Source organism: Oryzias melastigma, linkage group LG23, assembly GCF_002922805.2.
Source record: "Oryzias melastigma strain HK-1 linkage group LG23, ASM292280v2, whole genome shotgun sequence".
Classification (NCBI taxonomy): Eukaryota; Metazoa; Chordata; class Actinopteri; order Beloniformes; family Adrianichthyidae; genus Oryzias; species Oryzias melastigma.
The window spans coordinates 15,824,481-15,847,351 of NC_050534.1; the positions used below are offsets into that span (position 1 = coordinate 15,824,481).

The 22,871-nt window shown below is 34.9% G+C and overlaps 1 protein-coding gene across 3 annotated transcripts; it reads right to left on the reverse strand.

Annotated features, from left to right (window-relative positions):
- Positions 1–866: 866 nt before the first annotated feature.
- On the reverse strand, positions 867–22,226 carry pacsin2 (protein kinase C and casein kinase substrate in neurons 2). 3 transcript variants are annotated; one of them, XM_024284534.2, is made up of 11 exons: positions 22,055–22,226; positions 13,542–13,607; positions 12,253–12,409; positions 11,927–12,162; positions 10,875–11,030; positions 9,167–9,342; positions 8,965–9,085; positions 4,861–4,988; positions 3,112–3,249; positions 2,232–2,413; positions 867–2,139 (listed from the first exon to the last, which is right to left on the reverse strand). In XM_024284534.2, the coding sequence occupies exons 2-11, from the start codon at positions 13,596–13,598 to the stop codon at positions 2,030–2,032; spliced, it is 1,461 nt and encodes a 486-aa protein (XP_024140302.1). In that variant the 5' UTR covers positions 13,599–13,607; positions 22,055–22,226; the 3' UTR covers positions 867–2,029. The 3 variants fall into 3 exon arrangements, with proteins under 3 accessions (XP_024140302.1, XP_024140292.1, XP_024140311.1); XM_024284524.2 differs by having other exon boundaries at positions 13,542–13,632; positions 22,055–22,224; XM_024284543.2 differs by lacking the exon at positions 3,112–3,249 and having other exon boundaries at positions 13,542–13,632; positions 22,055–22,220.
- Positions 22,227–22,871: the final 645 nt, after the last annotated feature.

The following is a 22,871-nucleotide window of genomic DNA, read 5'->3' on the forward strand; positions in this document are numbered from 1 at the left end:
AAAAAAGGTATTTTTTTGACATTTTAATTTATAAGCGCTTTGCAAACAGTAGTTTATTTAAGTACAAGTGTGCATTCAGTGTAGTTCAAGTCGAGATATTTTATTGTATAAATAAAACATACATTTTCAAACATTTAGGGTCATTTTTAAATAATTTCTGTAAAGAAAAAAAACATATTGTATATTATATGTAAATAAAAAATGTTTTGGAGTCCATATTTTACGTTTGAATTTATATATATTTTACAAAAAGTAGCATAATTGTTCAAGTAAATTTGATTTATATTAAAATAAGGAACTTTATTTTCTATGTAATATGCATATACATATATAATTATATTATTTAATAAAATTTGTTTTGAAACATTTTATTAAAATCCAGTCAACATGGCTCAATATAGTATTAATAGCCAAAAAATTAATATACTGACATTTTTAAAAGGGAGCAGGAAAAAAATGGTTTAATAAAATCTGCCCTTAAAAAATAAAATATTGTAAATTTAAAATGCTCCAATTTAATACGAATACATATTCAATTTTTACATTACATAGTCTATGGTGTACTTGCAACTCTATACTCAAATATACTTAAAAAAAACTTCAATTTTACTATGCTAAGGGTATCCATGTTTTGTGACTAATATTCTTAGATTATTACAAACGAAATCATAACTAGCTTATTTTATCTAATATATGCAGTTTATACATATAATTTAATAGTAATATAAATATAAAAGACCAAAATGCTTTAAAATAATGTGTTAACCTTTCATGCAGCTTAATAAGGTACAGAAAGGACGTTACTGCATTTATTCAACTATAACCAAAATGCAACACATAGTAGACAAATGAAGTCTGCACAAAACTCTCATTTGTCCAATAAATTCATTTATTATGCAGTGAAACACGTACATTTATTGTGCAAGTATAGCTGCTACCGTCTATTTAACAGCAGCAAACCCAGAAAACATGGAAAAAAACGTCAGATCTCTGAATGTAAAGAGAAATAGAATTCATGGCCTGTATGAGAATTTGAAGTTTGCAAAAAAAAAAAAAAAACTCCAGTTCTTCCTACAGAAGCAATTTAGGGGATAAACAATTTTGTTCATTTTTTTCATTAACAGAATTTAATTTAACTCAAACTGTAGAGAGGAAGAAAAAAAATCATCTTATTTACAATATAACACATTTAAGGAATATTTACCATAAAATGATTAATTAATGTACAGAGTAATTTTCTAATACATTATTTTAGAATAAAGCACTTTTTTCATAAATAATCACTAATTTGCATTTCATTTGAATGCAATGCTCAAAAATTATTTGTTTTCTTGCCTATTTACACGCATGCTTTTATATCTAAAACTCAGAACTTTAAAATAATTTCTCAAATGTGGGAGAACTAAATTATGAGGATTCAAGTGAAAAAAAAAAAATCAGTGTTGCATGAAGAAAAAAAAAAACAAAAAAAAAAACTACAGTTTGTAATAAATCGTTTAAGGGCAAAATTACATCAGTGGTTAAAATAGCTCATAGAAGTACAAGAAAAAAAACAGAGAAATCTGTTAATATACATTCATCGACTTGAGGAAGGCCTTAATGATCTTTATCATTCATCGGCAAAATTATGAACCCTGAAAAGAAATGATTCATGTTAAAAAAAATAACAAATGTATGGAAGATTTTGGCAAAATGAAACATCAAACGGTTCGTCTGCCTCAATACATTTAAAACAAGCTTGCATATTAAGGCTACACAGAATATTTCATGACATTCATCCCAGTGTCTTTTTATCAATACATAAATTCACACGACACATGCTTTTCTGTAACAGCAAAAATAGGATTTTAAGTAACATTTTTTTTAATATACTGACAGCAACTGTTGTGGAATAGAGATTTATATCTTTTGTTTTATGTAAGAAGGCCAGTCTGTATGACAACAAAACCTTAAAAAAAAAAAACAAAAAAAACAAACTGTCCTCCCAATCAGAGAGGATTAAACTAAACTACTCATTCCTTCACTCTCGCTAGATTTCTTCCACATAATTAGCCGGATAGAGGCCGACGTGTCCGTCCTTAAGGCGACCTTTGCACCAACCCTGATCGTCCTCTACACCGATTTTGGTAAATTCGTCGCCTGTAGAAAAAAAAAAAAAGCAAAATTAAATCATTTTTATGCGTCCAGAACTGAAGCGTGTTGTGTTTGTGTGGACTGATTTTGTTAGCTACCAGATTTGAAGCTCAGCTCGTCCTGCTCCTGCCCTTCGTAGTCGTACAGGGCTTTGACAGGCACCGATATGAGCGGAGAGGCCGGCTCTTCCTCAAACGGATTTCCGTCGCCGTTGGTGGCAAAGGGGTTTCCGACGGTGTCTTCATCGGACCAGTCGGGGGTCTTTTCTGTACTGCTCGCACTAGACAGACAAACAAAACAGCAACTATAGAGGAGTTTGGTTTGGTTTGAGCGTCCCAAAACAAAAAGCTGTTTTTACAAAGTAAAACTTTAGACTTAATGTTTTAAAAAATACAAATTCAGGAAAAAACTGTGGACTGAAAGAAGGCAAAGGGGGAGGCAACAAAACGAGAACAAAGACCATCAGACTGGAAGCAGACAAATCATTTGTGAATGAGTTGATTGGATTTGTTTTTACTTGGACGGCCAGCAGAGGGCGCCACTGAAACAAGAGAGTACTTCCCCTGAAGTACGACAAACGAGGGATTTACAGTCAGATAGTTGAAAATCCACTTTCAAATAGTTATTTAAACCCTAATTTGGTGAAATAAACCGTGAAGATTCATTCATATCCGACTGTAAACCAGAAATACAGCAGGGCTCCCGCAGCAGAGACATGCGCCCCCATGCGCATGACCTTCAGGGTTCTGATGTTAGATGTGAAGAGCAGACATTGTGTTCAATGCCATTCACAGACCATGCAGAGCAGCGCTTTGCCACCTGAGGATATGAAAACACAAAAAGGCAACCAAAAGGAAGAAACGCACAAAATAAAGATGTGAGATGAGCGGCGATCCACGGAGAAAAGATAGAAATAAAGAAGGGGGGGGGGGCAGGGAGGCCGCAGGTTGGCGGAGAGCTTTTCTCCGGTTCACCAACGTTTTTATTTCCTCTTTATTGACCCTGATGCTGACGACTGGGGCCTTGTGCTCCTGCGCCGCCTCCTCCTCCTCCTCGTCTTCGTCTTCTTCGAATGGGTTCGAGCCCGCTGGTGCTGCGTTAGTGGGTACAGTCAGGCTGACAACATGGAGTACAGTCAGAGACGCTCGTGGACGTGCGCACGTATCAACACAGGCGACAAAGTGCAGAACATTTTTAGACACAAATATAACAAACTATTTATTTGGTGATTTATGGTGTTATGGTCACATAAAAAGAGACAGAAAATGAATGTTTGTGGTCACATTTTTGTTGGAGTCATTTTATGAGTAACAGAGAGGACAAAAACACCCAAAAATGACATCAAGAGTTTTATATATATATAGTTTGTTACTAAACTATTAGTCATTTTGCTATAAATATAAAAGCAGAAAGGCCCCAAAGCCTAAACAAATTATTTGTTACGCTTTACTACTTCACTCTTAACAGTATTTTCTCTAAATAAATGATGCAACCTCTCTTATTTCACAGACTTCCTTCTCAAACTGAAGCCTTTTGTGAGGAGCTCAGACTAGAAATTAACTAACTTAAAAAACTATAATCTCTCCATAGACAATATGTGTGTATAAAACATAATTGAAGTACTTAAAATCCCAATAACCACTAATTAAAACTGAATATTTTGGTGAAAGGGAAAAAAAATGCTTTTTTTTTTGTAAATTTACAGTTATTGTGTCCAGATAAAATAAAGGCTGATGTTATTCCCACGTTTTATACACAGTTCGGCCACTAGGTGGCGATCACGGTACAGCAGTACATCTTATTCCAGCAGAAGAAGAAGGTATGAGCAAAATAAATGGTTACTTTAAACAACATTTCCTTAAAAGAGTTTGGAAAACTTGTGAGTTTATAAAAATGTTAATTTAGTCAGTAATGTATGTGTTAGCATTAGCCGCCCTATGGGAAATTCCATTAAACGTTAGCATCAAGCTAGCTTTATGAGTTTGCTACTTTATGGAACATTTGAGCAGATCTTTGATTTGATTCTATAAAACTTGACTCATTTCCTATGAATCTTTGAGAGTTTAAACAGGAGGGAAACATGCTTCTAGAGGCTTTATTTTAAAGATGGCGGAGGAGAAGATACCTTCACCTCTGTCAGGGGAAGTGCAGAGTGTGCTCCTTTATTTACACATTCAGTCAAGCACATCAGCCCACTACTGATAGACTGAAATCTGAACGTTTTGTTTTTACTTCTGGTGTTTCTATATCAAACTGATTCCTCACAGGACTGAGAAAATGTATCTTTAGATGATTGAAGTCAACATTTGAACTGAAAATTGTCATTTTAAGCTTAATTTTCTTTAAATATGTCCTCCATTTTCAGAGAAATTACAATTTTATTGGAGTTTGAGGATTTTCTCGAAAGAAATTTCCGTTCACTTTTACCGACACGACTCCTTCCGGAGTCGTGTCGGTAAAAGTGTACGGAAATTTCTTTCCATTAACGGCGTTCATGCTCACGAAGCTGCATGTGTGTGAGGTATTTCCACATTGCTTTCAGACGAGCACCAGCAGACGTTCAGCCCCTAGTGAATCCATTTTTCCTGACCGCTCTACAACATGTTTACCGTTGCCGTGGTGAAGCTACACGTCATTCCCGGAGCTTCCTCAGGAATTCCTTCAGGAGGAGGGGGAAATCGCACATTCGGAGCTCTGGGCTTTAAATTTGTAAAAATAGAAGCAAACCTGTTGCTAGTCTTGGTGGGCTGAACAGGCTGGTCTGCTCCGGTTTGATTGATGCCCGTCAGTGTGACGCCTTCAGGCTTCTTCTTTTCCCGCCTGCTGAGGGTTCTGTTAATGTCTATGGACCAGTCCTGGTAAAAACAAACAGAGATATTTAAACGAAAGCACTGAATACCCAGAGGAGTCGGACTATCTCACAAACACAGACAGCAGTATACACACACTTGAGCAAACTCCAGGATCGGGGAAAATGTTCTGCGATCTGTGACCTTAACTCGACCTTTAAAAAATGTGCACGCGAGTGTGTATAGTGCAGAGTAAACAGGATGAAATGGAAAACGGTCAAACTTTGTAGAGTTTCCATCACCCACTGGAAGAAACCAAGACAGATGAGCGGCCCTCAGCCACAGACGGACCCGGAAAAGTGAAACGAGGAGAAAGTTCAGTCAAATAATAAAAAAACTAACATTTAAAAAAAAACAGCACAGCTTGTTTGTTCCAGTTTATTTATAATCGGATTATAAAGTACGATTTATTTAGTTAAAATACTGGATTCTCTTCACCACATCATTTACCACCATATTTTGGGTATCTTCAATTTTACATTGCTTTGCTTTTTTGCTCCTGGCATGGATACTCTACATCTGATTGGCTGATCCAAACAGCACAAATGATGAACAACAAATCTAACTTTACACCAGTGAGGAAACTGAAGATCCTACAGATAAAAACCAGAAATCTTTACTCCACATATAGATTTATTGGGACAGTTGTTCCCACGTACCATAATAATAATCAATATTCATCAACTGGTTTTCTAATGTTACAAGGATGTTGCTAATAAAGTGGCTCAACAGGTGGATTTATGATCATATTTAGAAATGACTCGTTTTTGTAACTTTTTTTAATCCATTGCACCTTAAATGTTGTGTGAGGCTGAAGTTCATGTCTGATTTTTTGGCTTCTGCTTTGACTTAAGAGAAAATCGACACCACTTTTTAATAATTCCTACACAAAATCTCAAGTCCAAATAAAGTTTGAACCAGTTAAGGATATTTTAGAGAATGAAGGTAAACTTCACTATGAAAAGTTAAAGGAAAATCCTGAAAGCTAAGGCCTTTTTTAAAAAAAATCACTATCAACAAATTTAAAGTACTTTTGCACAGTGAAAACAGCTGTAAAGTCCCAGTAATATATGAAATATTTCTGAATATAATGATTCAACTTCTTGACGTCATTCATAACCACCTCTCTGCAGGTGACTAAACGCCCTTTGGGACATGAATGTTTTGGTTTTAAATCAGATGTCTGTGACTTGTCAGAGCGAGTCATTCACATTTTTTCCAAAAAACAACACTAGTATCACTAGACTCATCATAAATAGTCATTAACTGTTCCACCTATGGAGAGACATTGTTGAGTTGATTTGAAACAAGAGCTCCAGAAGCAAGATAGAGACGTAACCACTTCAAAACGCACAGACAAATCCAAAAAGCAGAGAAAGGTCAGACTGTTAGTAGGGTTGAACGTTCTCTAGAGACGGCTGCTGGGACAGAACAGCACCCCCATGCACAACTCACTAAAATGGACCTTCTCCTAAAGGAGGCAGGATGAGACACGTCCAAAGTCTGTCAGATATCAGGGGAAAATGGAAAGCAAGTGCACAAATGGTTAAAACGAGGAACATGAGGGAAGCCGACAGCTGCAGAGGCGCCTACAGGAGCAGGTTAAGAAAAACAAACGGGAGAAACTCATTTTATGGAACTTTGACCGACTGCTAAAACTATGGAGAGAAAATAGTCTCATCTGATTTATGTGCGCATAACTCTTGATCATAACTGCGTAACTTTATGTATTTGCAATTGTGTAATTCCATGTAAAAAAAAAGCAAAATTAAACAACTTCAAATTACAACAGCTTAAAACTAGCTACACATAAAACCTTTAAAAAAGTACAGATAATCACTGTTATAAACACAAAACCACATTTATGCACAAATCTGATGTGAGGCAGATGTATGGAGACAAAATAGACTCAACTCTTGATTTTTGTGTGCAAGTAAAAAAAATATAAAATTCAAAAATATACAAAATTTAACATGACAAAAGCTTGAAACTAACCACACACACACAAATCTCTGAAAATTACCCACAATCCCTTGTTACGCACACAAAAAAAACACAGTTACAAATCTGATGTGAGATTCTTCTCATGTCTTCAAGATTTGTGTGTAAATGATGCGTTTAAATACTGCTAGAATGCTCGGTCATCAGAGTTTCTTATTGGCAATTTAACTTAGATTGTGAATGATATCTGGTAAAAACTTGACATTTTTCCACTTTCTTAAAAAAATGTGCCTACATATTAATGTAAAAAAGTCTAGATATGTGTTTCTAACTCTGATGTCCCAGCCTTCCAGCAGCATTTAAACACATCACTTTCAAACGACGCTTAGAGACGTGAAGAATCTAGAACCAGATTTGAGCGTTAATGTGGTTTTGTGTGTATCAGACTTTTTAAAGATTTCTGTGTGTCGTTAGTTTTAAATTGGTGCAGTTTCAAGTTGTGTACAATCATTTTGTAATTTTTGTTCATGTAAATAATGGCAAGTACATAGAGTTATGCACAAAAAGTAAAGTATGAGTTAGAAATCAAGAACTATGCACACACATCGGATGAGACTATTTTCTCTCCATATAAAACTGTAGATTTATTTAATCCTCTTAAAAAAAATCTGTTTCATCATTTGAAAGATTCATGGTTAAAATAAAAAGAGAATAATGTGTGTGTATATATATATACATATATATATATATAATTTATATATATATATATATATATTTATATATATATATATATAATATATATATATATATAATTTATAAACCCTTTAGTAAAAATAAAATAAAAGATAAAATAATTTTAAAATCTTTTATATCTACATGACTCTTTATTGTATCTCTTCAACCGTTTATGCAATCAACACAAAACTCTTAAACTGGTTTATGTAATTTAATAAAATGTTTGTCTTATTTGTGGTATTTTATTCTCATTTTACATATTTTTTTAATTCCAAAACCAAACAAAAAAAACCCTGCTAAGGACAAATGCTGCAAACCTTTTAAAGCTAAAAGCACTAAGATATGGGGATGAGACTGCTGCTTTTAGCAGATCTATGTTGTTAATTCTGTCCTTACTCAATAAATTAAATCAACTCAATTCACAAATCAGCTGATTGGTGAGAAAAGTGTCTTTTCATCAATCGTTGCCAAGCTTCTTTTCTCTGTGACAGAATCAGCTGATTGTGTACGTCATTATTGTAAAGCGAAGCATATCAACACAAGTTATGTTATGTTAATTAAAGTTAGTTAAAGTCCAAATAGTTGTCACACACCAAGATGTGTGAAATTGTTCTCTGCATTTGACCCACCCCCTGGAGGAGCGGTGAGCTGCAGACACAGCCGCGCTCCTATTTAGAGTACGACTCGACCAGGATTTGAACCCACGACTTTCCAATCTCAGGACGGACACTGTACCACTAGGCCACTGAGGTGGTTGTGTAAATGGTTGAAGAGTTACAGTAGCTGAAAGACCGTCGACACTGAAGCTAAAGCTTTAAAAATACTTTCATCTTTATTTAAATAAAAGCTTGAATGTATCCTTAATAAATAATTAAGTATGTTTTTAACTTTTCCATCATTAAATCAATAATGGCTTTTATCTTTAAAGGCTCAGAAAGCACTTTGGGTTTGTTTATATCAATGATTTTAAGGAAATTAGGTTTCTTATAACCCCATACTTCCTATAAGTACTATTTTATATATGTATTTATTTGTGAAGCTCCTACAAATGAAGAAGAACGCAGGTTTAAATTATTTACATGAACTGGACATAAGAACTACAACATGATCTTCACTCCACAGCCCACCATTACATTAAGTGCTCTCCTATGAAGATGCTGATGGAGGTGTGGTCCTTCAGTTTCAACAACTTCTAGAAAACACTTTGTGTTGTTTTGCGTCAATGAGCCCGCTGGGATTTGGAAACAGGAAGTTCTTTCTTCTCATTAGAAATACGCTTCTATTCAAAGAAGACGGAGCAGCTCACCTCAAACTGAGGCCAGTTCATGGGCATGCCGGGGCCGTGATTGAACCGGAACCATTTCAGGTCCTCCTCGGCGTCGGTAGCAGTGAGAGTGTCTTCCAACGTTTGGTAGACGGTCTGAAACCTACAGAACGAGCAAGAGATAAAATCATTCCAACAAACTTCAAACAGATGCAACCCAAAGATGATGCACTTTTCTTCTGACCTGTGATTGGTCGAGAGGTCCAGGTGCTGCTTCACCTCCAGAAGCAGCTCTTTGAAGAAACAAATTCTTTTATCTTCAAACTGCTGCAGCTGCTCAAACACCTGCTCCATGTTCTCCATGTACTGAGGTGTCAACTTGTCCAGCTCTTCTAGAGACTTCTCATAACGTTCTTTAGTCTTGAGGATGGGAGAAGAAAAGATGACGTCAACTACAGCCAAGAGTTGATTCAACACCCCAACACTGTATAACAGCTGATATTGTGATCTTGGTACAATGAAGCATGACTGAGAGTATGAGGGCCACCATGAAGAAGAAAACATGAGAATAGACTCGTAAAAAGGTTAAGATTTTACAAGAATATAGTCATGCAAATGAGTGAAAACAGTCAAAATTTTAGGAGGAAAAATAATCATTTTTTTATGAGGATAAAGCCATACAAATGTGCGAAAAAGTGAAGATTTTGTAGGAATAAGGTTGTTCAAATGTGCAAAAACAGTCTAAATCTGACAAAAATTTAATTGTAAAAATGTGCAAAAAAAGTAAACATTTTAAGAGGAAAAAAAACAATATTTGACGAGAATTTAGCCAAACAGATGTGCGAAAAATGTCAATATTTTACAAGGAAAAAAACTAAATTTGATGAGAATAAAGTCATACAAATGTCTAAAAAAAGAAAAACTTTACAAGAATAAATGTATACAAATACGAGAAATCTCTTAAAATTTTACAAGGAAAATAAAACTAAATTTGATGAGGATTTAGCCAAACAAATATGCAAAAAAGCTCAAATTTTACAAGAATAAAATCGTACAAATACGCAAAAAAGTCTAAACTTTAAGAGGAAAAGAAAACAAAATTTGATAAAAATAAAGCCTTACAAATGTGCAAAAAAAACCTTTTAAAGAATAAAAGTAAATAAATACGTAAAAACAGTCAACATTTCACGAGGAAAAAAAACTAAATTTGATGAAAATAAAGGCATGTAAATATGCAAAAACGCAGATGTTTTACAGGAATACGTTCATACAAATATGCAGAAATAGTCAAAGTTTTAAGTGGAAAAAAGACTAAATTTGGTGAGAATAAAGCCTTACAAATATTCAAAAACTGTCAAAATTTTTATAAAAACGAAAATACATGAAAATAGCCCAAAATTGATGATAAAAAGCTAAATTTTATGAGGAAAAAGCCTTACAAATATGCAAAAAAGGATAAAATTTTACAGGAATAAAGTCTCACAAATATGCAAAAAGTCAAAATTTTATGAGGAAAAATGAACAAAAAGAAATTTAATGAGAATCGAGCCATTCAAATATACAATAAAAATGTCAAAATTTTACACAAATTGAGTTTTATAATTAGAAAAAAAAATAACTTATAAGAAAACATTTGAAACTGAATACTTTTTAAGATGTTTCAGCAAATGCAACCCATTTAATTTCTGCAGCAAACCTGATTAACATCACACTAGTCAGGAATCGCTTGTAAACTTTATTTGCATTAAATTACAAATTATTTTTAAAAAAGCTCAACTTATAAAAATTATTTATGTCTCATAAAATGTTGATTTTTTTCAAACAATTTATTCTCATAAAATTCTCTTTTTTTCTGATGGATTTCTTTTCTTGTATGGTGGCCCTCACACTCCGCTTGAGGAAAAACAAAACCACTTCAAGATTTTTTTTAAATACATACAGGAAGACCCCACCTTCTGCACCTCCTGCTGACACTTCTCCACCTTTTCCTGGAGTTTCTTCAGCGTCTCGGGGTTGTTGTTGCTCTCCAGCTTACTGTTGGACTCCCTGCTGGTCGCCAACTTCTCCTCTTTACAGGCAGCGTGATACGCTTTCTTCATCGTGTCTACCTGCAGACCGGTGAATGCAAAATAGATTAAACAGCGACTATAACCACCAGTCTGGTTCTGAATTTATTTACACAACACAGGTTTTTCTTCAAAATGTATTTTTTAATTAAAAATCTAACTTAAAAAAGCAGATTTTACTTTTTTTTTAAACAATCCAGGTAATTCTATTGCTTTTTTCTCTTTTCATGAACATTTTATTATAAATCAAGTTAGGTTAATGACTAGTAAAGCTTTTTTATGTCCACAAATCTTAGATAGAAAGGAATTCATGCTTTTATTGTTATATGGTCTCTAAAAACAAACTGATATGACAGATTAATCTGGACTTTTGTTTGTTTACAGCTCCTTCTTAGAAGAAACTTTATGATTTCATCTCAGCTTTCGAGGAAACTAAATTGTAACAAGCATCTAAGTTTGATTATAGGGAGGGATAACGTTGCCGCGCCCATCAGGGCGATGAAATCCTTCATCCAGATGCTTATTGACAATCCCGACTTGTCATCCATGTCACTTACCCAGTTAATTAGCCTAATTTCCTCTCTGTCCTTCACGGCTTTGTTCTTATCTGTCTGGTCACTCAATACATCAATAAAGTCACAAAACTATCCTGTCCTGCTCAATGACACGCCAGGATGCCTCCCTGTGACACACAGGAAATGGGGGCAAGGCCTCAAAGTTGCAACATTCCTGGTTGGTTTTGAAACAGTATGCGGTTCTGCACGAGCGCAGAAATGAAACCAAGTCATGACAGAAGCTGCTGGAGGAGTTTCTCTGCAGGAAATGACACGAGTTTGACCTAATAAGGGTTTGCCTCGTGGCGAATCCTCACATTTCCTTCTCTATGACATGCAGGACAGCAGAGACGAGAGCTGCAGTCTGTATCTGAATATTTGTACCTCTTTTAGCTTCTTAGCCCAAGGTTTCTGAGCTTTGCGGAATCCATCGTCAGCCTCTTTGGTCTCCTTAAAGCCCCCGATCATCTGTTTGTGGTAGGAGTCTTTCTGCCAGTTCTTCAGCTTCTCGTAGTCTTCGCCCATCAACTGAGCCTTCACCTCCATGTGGAGCTCGCTGACCTTCTCTGCCTCCGTGCACAAGGCGGCCCACGCTCGCTCCAATGAGCCGTACTGAGGGCCTACACAGATTTCAAAATAAAAGATTTCTTTTCACAAACATTTTAAACAGAAATAATAATAAATGATCTCCTTTTTTTGTGTGTTCTTACCTTTCTCTATCAGCTGCCGCCAACGTTTTCCCCATTCTGTGAGCTGCTGTGCGTATGTCTTTTCGATGCGTGCGCGCTCATGAAGACAGGTCATGAGGTCGTTACAAAGCCGGTGACCATCGTCGACCCGTTTTACTGTTCGTTTGTAGTTACCGACCTAAAAAAACAACACAAGAAATATGGCAGCTGTTATTTTTTACTTTTTTATTTTTATTTTTTACAAATTTATGGAGAGAAAATAGACTTAACTCTGAATTATGCACATATGTAATTCTTAATTTGTAAGTCATACAATACATTTTGAGCACAAGTGCAAAAATTATGAAATTCAAAAACATACAAAATCCCATTTACACACACACAACTAAAAATGACAGAATGAAACTAAATACACACACAAATACAAAATGTATTGTATGAGTTACAAATCAAGAGTTACGCAGATACAAATCTGAGGTTACCCACGAAAAACAAAAAATAAACACACAAATCCAAAGCTAGGCACAAATCAAGAATTATACAAATCCAAAGTTATGCACAAAACAAAAAATATCAACACACGAGGCCGAAGTTACACACAAATAAATAAAAAAAAAAAAATCAAAACAACATACAAAAAATTATGCACAAATGAAAAAAAATATGAACACACAAAACCGAAGTTATCACACAAATAATAAAACAACAAAAAAAAAAAATCACAAGCACAATCAAAAGTTGAGTACAAACCAAAAAATATGAACACACAAAACCGTAGTTAACGCACAAATAAAAAAAATGTAAAAAAAATCACAAGTACAAATCAAAAGTTGACCGCAAACCAAAAAATATGAACACACAAAACTGTAGTTAACACAAAAAAGAAAAAAAAATCACAAGCACAAATCCAAAGTTACGCACAAACCAAAAAATACGAACACACAAAGCCAAAGTTACACACAAAAAAGAAAAATCACAAGCACAAATAAAACATACAACCACACAAAACCAAAGCTATCACACAAATACAAAACAAAATCACAAGCATAAATCAAAATTTGAGAGCAAACCAAAAAATATGAACACACAAAACTGTAGTTAACACAAAAAAAAAATCACATGCACAAACCCAAAGTTACGCACAAAAACAAAAAAACTTAATAAAAAACAAATTTAAGCTCAAATCAAAGATTAAACACGCTCAACTCAGAGTGAGTCTGTTTTCTCTCCATATAGATTGGACATTTATATGCTTGAAATGAACAAATTCTGCATTTTATAGCTGTTAGAAAAAGTTGTAAACATCTGACCTCCCAGAAACTGTCACTGGAGACGTCGATCATGGAGTCCTCGCAGGAGCCAGACATTTCTGCTGCCCACAGTCACACAAAGAAACGGGCCCTAAAAAATAAGAAACACAATATTTACACATCCTGGATCAAAGGGGAAAAAATTCTTTTTTTTTTAAACTAGCAATAGTATTTTAAAAAAGGCTATAAATAATTACTAATTTAGTGTTTTAAACAGTCCAAATCTTTTGAAATAGAAGTGGAAAAATGCATGACTGGTACTTTTACACATGGTTTAAAGCAGCATGAAGTTTGACACAGTGATTCTAGCACAAAAGCATTCCTCAGAGACCACTCCTGTGGATCGGACAGATAACAGGATGCAGACTGGGAGTTCAGAGGCTAAATCAGAGACGGAGACGGTGGGATTTGCTTTGTTGAACTGGCCATCAGGTGGGTGTTTTCCATCCTGACTTCTTCAACCTCACACGCAGGTTTTAATCTAGTGTTTACTGGCAGGTGACCAAGTATCTGCTCTTGGAGTGAAAAAAAAAACATTTGGTTGCACACAGCGAGGAGCTTCCGCTTCCTTCAGAGTGGAGCAACAGTCAGTCCTCTGTCCCCCCTCTAACTTAAAGCCTATCGTTTCAGACTGAGCAGCATCCAGCACACAAGTCTCTTCATTCATATTCCACTCCTCGATTCAGCGTCTTAGCTGTCACTTCCCTTCCTTAACAGCCTGGAAACTCTCCTGTCAGCAGGATAAAGCACATTTTAGCATTTTAGAGGCAGTTTTCAGAGTATTAAATGTCTAAATATAAACAACTAAACTGGCATTAGGATTGGGAGATAAAGATAAAATGGTCTCCTATATTAAAAAACATAAAAAATGATCAGATTAAATTCCTTGCTCTCATTTCCTTTTTATTTCTATTCTGTTATCAAGCAGGAAATGTGTAGGAAACAAATAAAAATGTCTTTCACATCATTTTCTTTTATTCTTTTAAGAAATATGTGGAAAAAGCTAATAAGTTGGGTGGTAAACTTTGCAGAAATTTAGTGATTTTAAAAAAAAAAAAACAATCTCATTTAATTTCAGATCTTACTGAAGATGTCTAAAAATGCCAAAACCATCAACAAAAGCCATGATTTTGCAGATTGAGATCAAACAGGGCCCCTTTCAGTCGTGACACAGAAAGAAAGGATGAAGGGCTTCTGCTGTGTGAGCCTCAGTCGATGGTCAGTGGCCCGTGTCTCCAGGACAGCGCCGACACAGAGGGCAGCTTTGTGGTTATCACAAGCTGCAGAGGCAAATGAACAACCCTCCCTTCAACTATATTTGAAGTGTGGATCCAAGTTTCCCAAAGGATTAAACACACAGGAGTGCCGAACAAATAACAGATGTGTCACTATTTTCATACACTTTGGAACTTTACATATAATGATTATAATAATAGGAACAAAGTATTTAATAAAAATGACTCAGTAAATCAGTCCTCAAAGTGGATAAATAAATAAAAGAAGTTAGCCAGAACAGCTAGCATGCAGCTGAAATACTAGCTAAACTTCAAAATAGCCGAAAAAAACGGAAAAAAATCCTAAATTAGTCAAAATAGCTAGAATGTAGCTGAAATATTAGCCTAAATTAGCCAAAATACCTTTACAAATGTCAAAATAGTCCAAAAAGTTAGCAGAATGCCCATATAACTTTCAACTTTACTACACTCTGACTCCATATAATATAAAGTAACGACTAATCAACTATTAAATTAGTCATCGACTATTTTAATAGTCGATTAGTCGTCAATTATTTGACTAATCATGTCAGCCCTACCTTTCATAAATGAAAACTTTATCAATCAATACATTTTCACACCATTATTTAAAAATAATAGTATAATAAGGTACCAGAACATAAGGAACAAAAACAAAAAAAACGTGAGAGAACACCCTAAATTGTGGCAACATAACTGAGGATGAGCTACTGTTTCAAAGTCAAATAAAATCTGTTCTTATTGGGTTGATGTATTTCTTCCATTCTCTCCAAACAAATTTAAACTTTTCCCATTCCAACTTGAGAGAGTAAGATAGCTTCTCCATTACATATATTTCCTGGATGATGTCCATCCAGTCATTAGCACTTGGAATATCAGCCTCCATCCATTTTTTAGTAATCAATTTTTTCCTGCAATTAACATAATTCTGAGTATCTTCATGTTTGCAGCTCTTTTCACATCTACAGTCCACTTTCTCCTGCCAGAATTTTTTTATCAATGAGCAGTCCCCAAATTATGTGGAAATGATTAGCCTTATCTGCCCCACACATCCTCCAACAACTCATGTTTTTATACGTTTCTTATGCTGGTGTCACAAAATACAGAGTGATGCTCTTCCAACCAAATTCTCACCACGACAAGGAACATGTTGTTTTCCACTGTTGTTCACAAATTTCCTCTCATTCCTCAATTGATGTCTCCTTTTCCCATTTCTCTTTTAAATACACAGTATCCTGTCTCTTCAGATTCTCAAATCCTGTATACAGTTTAAAAATAACCCTCCCGCCCAAATTTGACCAGTATGATAAAATAAACATTTTAACCGAGTCGAAAGCTTTTTCAGCATCGATTCCAACCATCAAGGCTTTTTCCTAAATATTATGTATCTGATGTAGTACGTGAAGAGTGCCCGAATGTTGTCTTGGGTCTGTCTATTTTTTATAAAACCTGTTTGATTTAATGAAATAATGTCTGGTAGTATCTCCTCTCTTCGTCTAGCTAAAATTGATGTAGTAATCCTGGTTAAGAATGCTTACTGGTCTATAGCTAGAACATTCCATCTCATCTTTTCCTTCCTTTGGGATCATTGAGATGCTAGCTTCCTTCCAGGAACTTGGAATTTCGCCTTCTTTCAGCATCCAGTTAAACGTTTTCACCAAGAGAGAAGCTAGTGGGTCTTAAAGCGATTTGTACCACTCAGAGGTGAAACCGTCTGTCCCCGGGGATTTATTAGCTTTCAGTTGTAGGCAAGTTCTATAAATAATTTTGTTTTCAAGTTAATCATTTTCTCTTTAAAATTAAGCCTTTTCTTAAAAAGCTGAAAGGAGTCAAACTTCTATTTGTCCCCAGTTTTTGTAAATAAAATTGTTCAAATTTGAAGCTGTTCAACAACTTACTAAATACATTTTAATCCATGTTCATTTACTTTTTTTTAGTATAAAAATCAGTGGTTGGTTATTTCTTTTTTATGCACATTTTAAATCAACTTTACAATTGGTTGTACAAATTATAAATTGTCCCTGATTTATTGCTTTCTTTGAAATAAAATACTCATTTTAAAAGGTGTCCCCAGTATTCTTTTAAGTATAATGATGCCATTTTTAGCCAAAAATTAAAAAACTTGCTTCATTTTCTAGGACAGTTTCTACAGAGAGGCAGTAATTTATTAGAAATTCACCTCTGAGTTGTGTAGAGCAACCCCACCCCCCTTTCCCTTCCTCGTTAAATGCTTAGAGCTCCTCATTCACGATTTCAGTAAAGAAATATTCAGAATTTTGACTTTAAAGCTTAATTTTCTTAATATATGTGCTCCATCATCATAAAAAACACCACTATAACATGTTAAAAACACAGTTTTTATCTTATTTTTGTCATAAATCTCAGAAACAAGAAACCAGAGTGATCACAGCTGAGCGACTTTTCCAGCCAATCACATGTTTTAGAAGCACAAGCTACACTTATCCAATCACAGTGCACTTTCCTGGCCTACACAGCATTCCTCTACAATCTCATGAAGTACTTATTTGTCCCACTTGTGTCAACAGTCGCTTCTGAAGTAACACAAATTAAGTGTCTGGCACAAATGAGCGAGATCAGCAATGGTACCGCAGAATACCAGTCAGGAAACAACAGGTCTGCCTTCTGAACTGCTGCAATCCCAATGTTGCAACCGTGCTGCGTTACAGGAGCAACGGATGTGCGTCCTTTAACCTTTCAGACAGTAAGATAGACTAAAATGATGTTCCCTCATCACTAAAGAACCTTCAGGTCAATGTAGCAGCAAATGGAAACAAACATGGACGGTCTGACTGAAGTGTAAACAACACAGTCGAGACTTTAGGTCTGAAGTCCGTTTTTTCCACTAGTAAGCTATGGAATTCTGAAGGATTATGTGTTTCAAACTATTTCTAAATTAAAACGCTTAAAACTGTCAAGTTGAGACCTAAAAAATAAGCCTCTGCTTCCATTTTTTCTTGGATGATTTCATCAAGGTTACAAAAACACTTCTAAGCAGTGAGATTACAGGCCTAGAAATGACATAATCAAGCTCAACAATGATATCCACTAAAACGGGGCGATAAGAAAACGCTCCGCTGAGCACGCTGGAATTTGGTTGCTGACAACAGCCTTGAGATAGAAATGAACAAATGCATTCCTAGTGTCAACATGCATAAACTGAGCTTTGGCATGTTGTGCAAGTTTCCACACAGACACTGTTCATCCAACTAATGTTACAAACACATCAATTACAGCCACAGACTGCGTTAAAGTTGTTGGTTTACAGGGAAATAATATTTATGGAGGCTAAGATGAAAATGTTTTTAGGATAAATGGAGGAAAAAGGCCAACAGGGAAACACAAATACAAAGATGTAAACACCATCAATGTGAGCAATAACATAAACATGCCTGACAAACACAAATCATGGTCAATTGCAACACAATGAAAACAATCAAAACAAACATTATTCTGACTAAAACTTGCTTATGTTTATGAACATTCTGGGCATTAAAATAAGGTTGAAGAACTAACTCAAGACTAATAGAATCTATATTTTTTATTTACCTCAAAATTTTAAAAAGAAAGGACGATCAAATCAACTGAGATAGTAAAATTGATTTAAAGCCAAACTGACACATCTCCACAATTCAAACAAAAGTAGTTACTTTACTCTAAAGCACATGTATCAAAGTCAAGGCATGGGGGCCGGATATTAATGGCCTGACATTATCTTGAGCTCATTTGAAACTTGTATAATTTTGACAACATATATTTTTATGGAGAGTAAAATATTGAAACGTATTTAAGGTTTAAGTTGATTTATTCTGGAATAATAATGCTGCCTTTTTATTATTCATAATTATGTTAAAAAGTTAAGGTTTTAAAGTTAAAAAAAATTGAGAGTCCGCTAGCTTTTTGGACTATTTTGGCATTTACTATAATTTTTTTTAGGATATTTTGGAGTTTAGTGAATATTTCAGGTACATGCTAGCTGTTTTGGCTAATTAAGGCTTTTCTTTTAAACATTTTTTAAGCTGTTTTTGAGTTAGGCTAATATTTACATGCTAACAGTTTCAGCTAATTTAGGCTTTTTTATTTTTTTTAGGCTATTTTGAAGTTTAACTATTTTTTCAGCTACATGCCAGCTGTTTTGGCTAACCTATTTTTTTTTCTTTTTTAAGGTTAATTTGGTATTTATATTATATTATATTATATATAATATTTTGGCTGGGTATCAGCCTCTGTGTTTTCAGCTATCAACTTCAGCATCTTCTGCTATCAACTTCAGCATCTTCAGCTATCAGCACTAGCATTTTCCGTGGACAAATTCAGCTTACAGCATTCACACTAGCATTATCGTAGGTAGTGCTATATATCTAGTTCATAACTATGTTAAAAAGTTATGGTTTTAAAATTTTAAAATGTAGTTTTAGTGTGTTCAATAAATGTTTATTCTGTTTGGCCCGTGACCAAAGGTGTGTCTTGGATTTTGGCCTCTTGTGTGATTGGTGTGTGAGTGTTTGACACTCCTGCTCTAACATAAGATAGACTCTCCAACAAACCCCTTTCAATTCAACATCGACTTTGATTTTAGCTCACTATCGTTCTGTTACCTTTGCCCTCTTTCTTCATGTGAGCTCACCAGCTGTGAATAACATCTGATCTCACATGAACTCTGCTTTTTTTTTTTTCAAAGCACCCTTTCCACCTTAGAAACTACTTGTTTTTTCCATAGGCCACGTGTATGTCAAAGTAAAACTAACAACTAATCACCACAAAAATACAAAAAAACAGTCGCTCCATCAACACCAGATAGATCAAGCACAGCATAAACCTGTTTCGTGAACCTGAAGAAAACAATGGCGTTTATTCCACGCGTTCAGGAGCTTTCCACTGGACATGCCAGCAGCTTTGGAAAGGAACATAATGAAGGGAAATGCATGAAAGGGAAGGGGGGATCCTTACATCATCCAAGCAAATTCCATTTCTTTCCAGTGGGAGAGCCCCACTTGGCATCCGAAGTGATTTATTATATCCCAGGCTTTGTAAACACTGGGGAGGTGTAAACTCTTAGTTTAAATTTTTTTAAATGTGTCTCAATTTAGATTCTTGTGGGAAGTCTTCGTTCTTTAGAATCCAGAAGTAGATGCAGACTTAAGTGAAAATTTGTATGATTTACAGCATGATTTTTGCAATAGATCCCCTTTTGAAAGACTAACTTTTTAATTGTTAACGGTTGAAATGTCACAGTATGTTAAGGATTTTTGTGTTTAAGCGTCATCGGCGACGCCTCAGGTGTTAAAGGGTTAAACCCCCACTGCAAATATCTTTTGATCAATTTTAAAAAGCCTTCTCACATCGGTTTTAGCCAAAAATTTTATTAAAAAAATGTAGTTTTCTTGGACATAGTTCGTACAAAGCAGGAGTTTTTTTAATAATTTGCCTCTGAGTAGTAGGCCATCCCCGTTTCCCATCATCCCTCTACACAAAGGCTGTCAAACTCAATCGCACAGGGGGCCGTAATCCAACACACACGAACAGGGTAAACATTTATTGAATGAACTTTTTAAACTATAAAAACTTAACTTTTCAACATTACCATTAATACCAATAAAACAAAATGATCTGGAGGTTCCAGATCTGGCCCCCGGGCCTTCAAACAGCGAGGGATATTGGGGCTATCGTCGTACAGTTTTGACTTAAGAAAATTAAGACGTATATGGATCTAGTCTACGTGTAAACGTCAAGGCCCTGGGGCCGGATCCGGCCCTCCAGGTAATTCTATCCGGCACTCCAGATCATTCTTTTTTACTGTTATTAATGGACCGATGTTATCTTGAGCTTATTTCTAACTTGTATAATTTTGACAAAATGTATTTTTATGGAGAGTAAAATATTGTAACTTATTTAATACTTTATTTTTATTCTGGAATAATATTGTTGCTCGTTTTTATTTATAGTTATGTTAAAAATTTTATATTCCTAAACTTTTAAAAACGTAGTTTTAGTGTGTTCAATAAATGTTTATCCTGTTTGCGTGTTTTGGATTTTGGCCCCCTGTGCGATTGAGTTTGACACCCCTGATCTAGTTATTTACAAGTGGATGCATCGGAATGGAGCTTGTGACCTGCTGATTGTAGCTTCTAAATTACCGCTACAAGCTTTTTCATACAGCATTTATTTTTTTACATTTGCTTCTAATTCACAACTATAAGAACAAAGAAATACTAATTTAAGCTTAATTTTCCTTATATATGTCTTCTATCATGAGAAAAATGCAACAAGAACCTGTTAAAAACACAAATTTTATTGGAGTTGGTATTTAAGTGAATATTTTTAAAGGAAATTCAGCTTGGTTTTTGTGATTAAACACTATATGAAAAGAGGAACCAACAGGATTTCACCACCGCTTCACCCTTTCCACAAACATTACCCACAACTATACCTAATACAAATACTCATTGACAATTTTTTTTAATATGTTTAAAAAAAAAAACAGAAAAGATAAGGTCAGTTTTGTGATTTTCCCTTAACGACAAGAGAAAGTGGATATCAAAAGATATATTTAACCCTAATAATCTTTATAAAGAGATTAAAATATCCACTTTGAGTGTATTTTAGGATTTGTACACTCCACAGCAGCCAAAGGGGAAAACTTGGCAGCAAGAAGCCACTGCGCAAATTCTAACAGTGACTGAGCAGAACGGGGGAAAGGCGAAAACCCTGAAAAATACCGGAAATGTAGCCGTTTCTTTTAAATGTAAATATACGGCCAGCTTGAGATTGAAGAGGTTATCTTAACTTGCAAGAGCTGCCCCGCCCTTTTATAAGAAAGGCTCCGACGGTCGTTTACCTTTAAAAACTAACTAAGCTACGGTAATATAAACCTGTCACACAGCAACTGTAATGTCTACTTGTTAAACCAGAGTTTACATATCTGTGGAAACCTCGAGTCTGAGGATTTTAACACCCAGAAACGCTGGGGCTTAATGCAGCACAAGTTATAAACAATTGTTAAATCGTTTCACCAACTTTCTCACGGTTATTTATGCTCACTTTAATTTAAAAAATGTATTTATAATTGACTTAAATTAACAATATAAAGCTGTCTATCGGGTAAATATAACTTATCGGAGAGTAAATTAACTTTAGAGTTAGCCTCTACTTAGCTTAAATGTTAGCGACAAAAAGCCCCCCAAATTAATTTTTAAAAGTTCGTAAATCACAACCACTAAATATCTTTAATTAAAAACTTACCTAGAAGAGGTCTGTGGTCCTTCAAAGTAGTTTTAGTAAGGCAGGAGAATAGTTGGCTCCAATTTAGAAATCTTTACGCCGTTTAACTGCTCCGCATCGGCACCGTGGGTAGACTGACACAACTTTCAGTTAGCGGTAATGGAGCGCGTAATATCCGGTTGGGACTTTCAAAATAAAGCTAAACGCATCCGGTTTACATGACGCGCTTGAAGAACGAACAAATATGGCTGAAACTCGTGGATATACTTTCAAAAGTGCGTTTAACAAATACGTTTTGACATAGTCTAAAAAATAGTTAAAATACTAAATAAAAAAAGACAACGAATCATAATATTTTAGGTCAGTTCAATATAAAACATTAGGGGCAATAAAGCTAAATATTTACAAGTCAAAAGGGTTTTCCTGCTGACACCTAATATATTTCTAGGCATGATCTTGTCACTATCAGACGAGTCCACATAGAGCTGCAGCTATTAGAGTTTGGATAAGCAAGAAGAAATCTGTGCAACACCAAACCTTTGTTTTGAAAAACCACAGTTTAAACCCTTGCAGATCTAAATTGATGTCAGCTTGATGAGAACCACACACATTGTGACATAAAATATTAAACCTCAATTGAAGAAAACCAAAAAATATCTTATTTGGGGGTTTTGCTATCTTTAATGGGGCATTTTGGGGCTTTTTTTTGCTTAAAAAAAGGCTAAACTGTACATTTTTGCTGTTTTGTTTAGAGGTTTACATTTCAAAATAAATAATTTGATCAACCCAAAATGATGAGATTATTTGACTTATTGAGGGTTATTTTGTTATTTATATT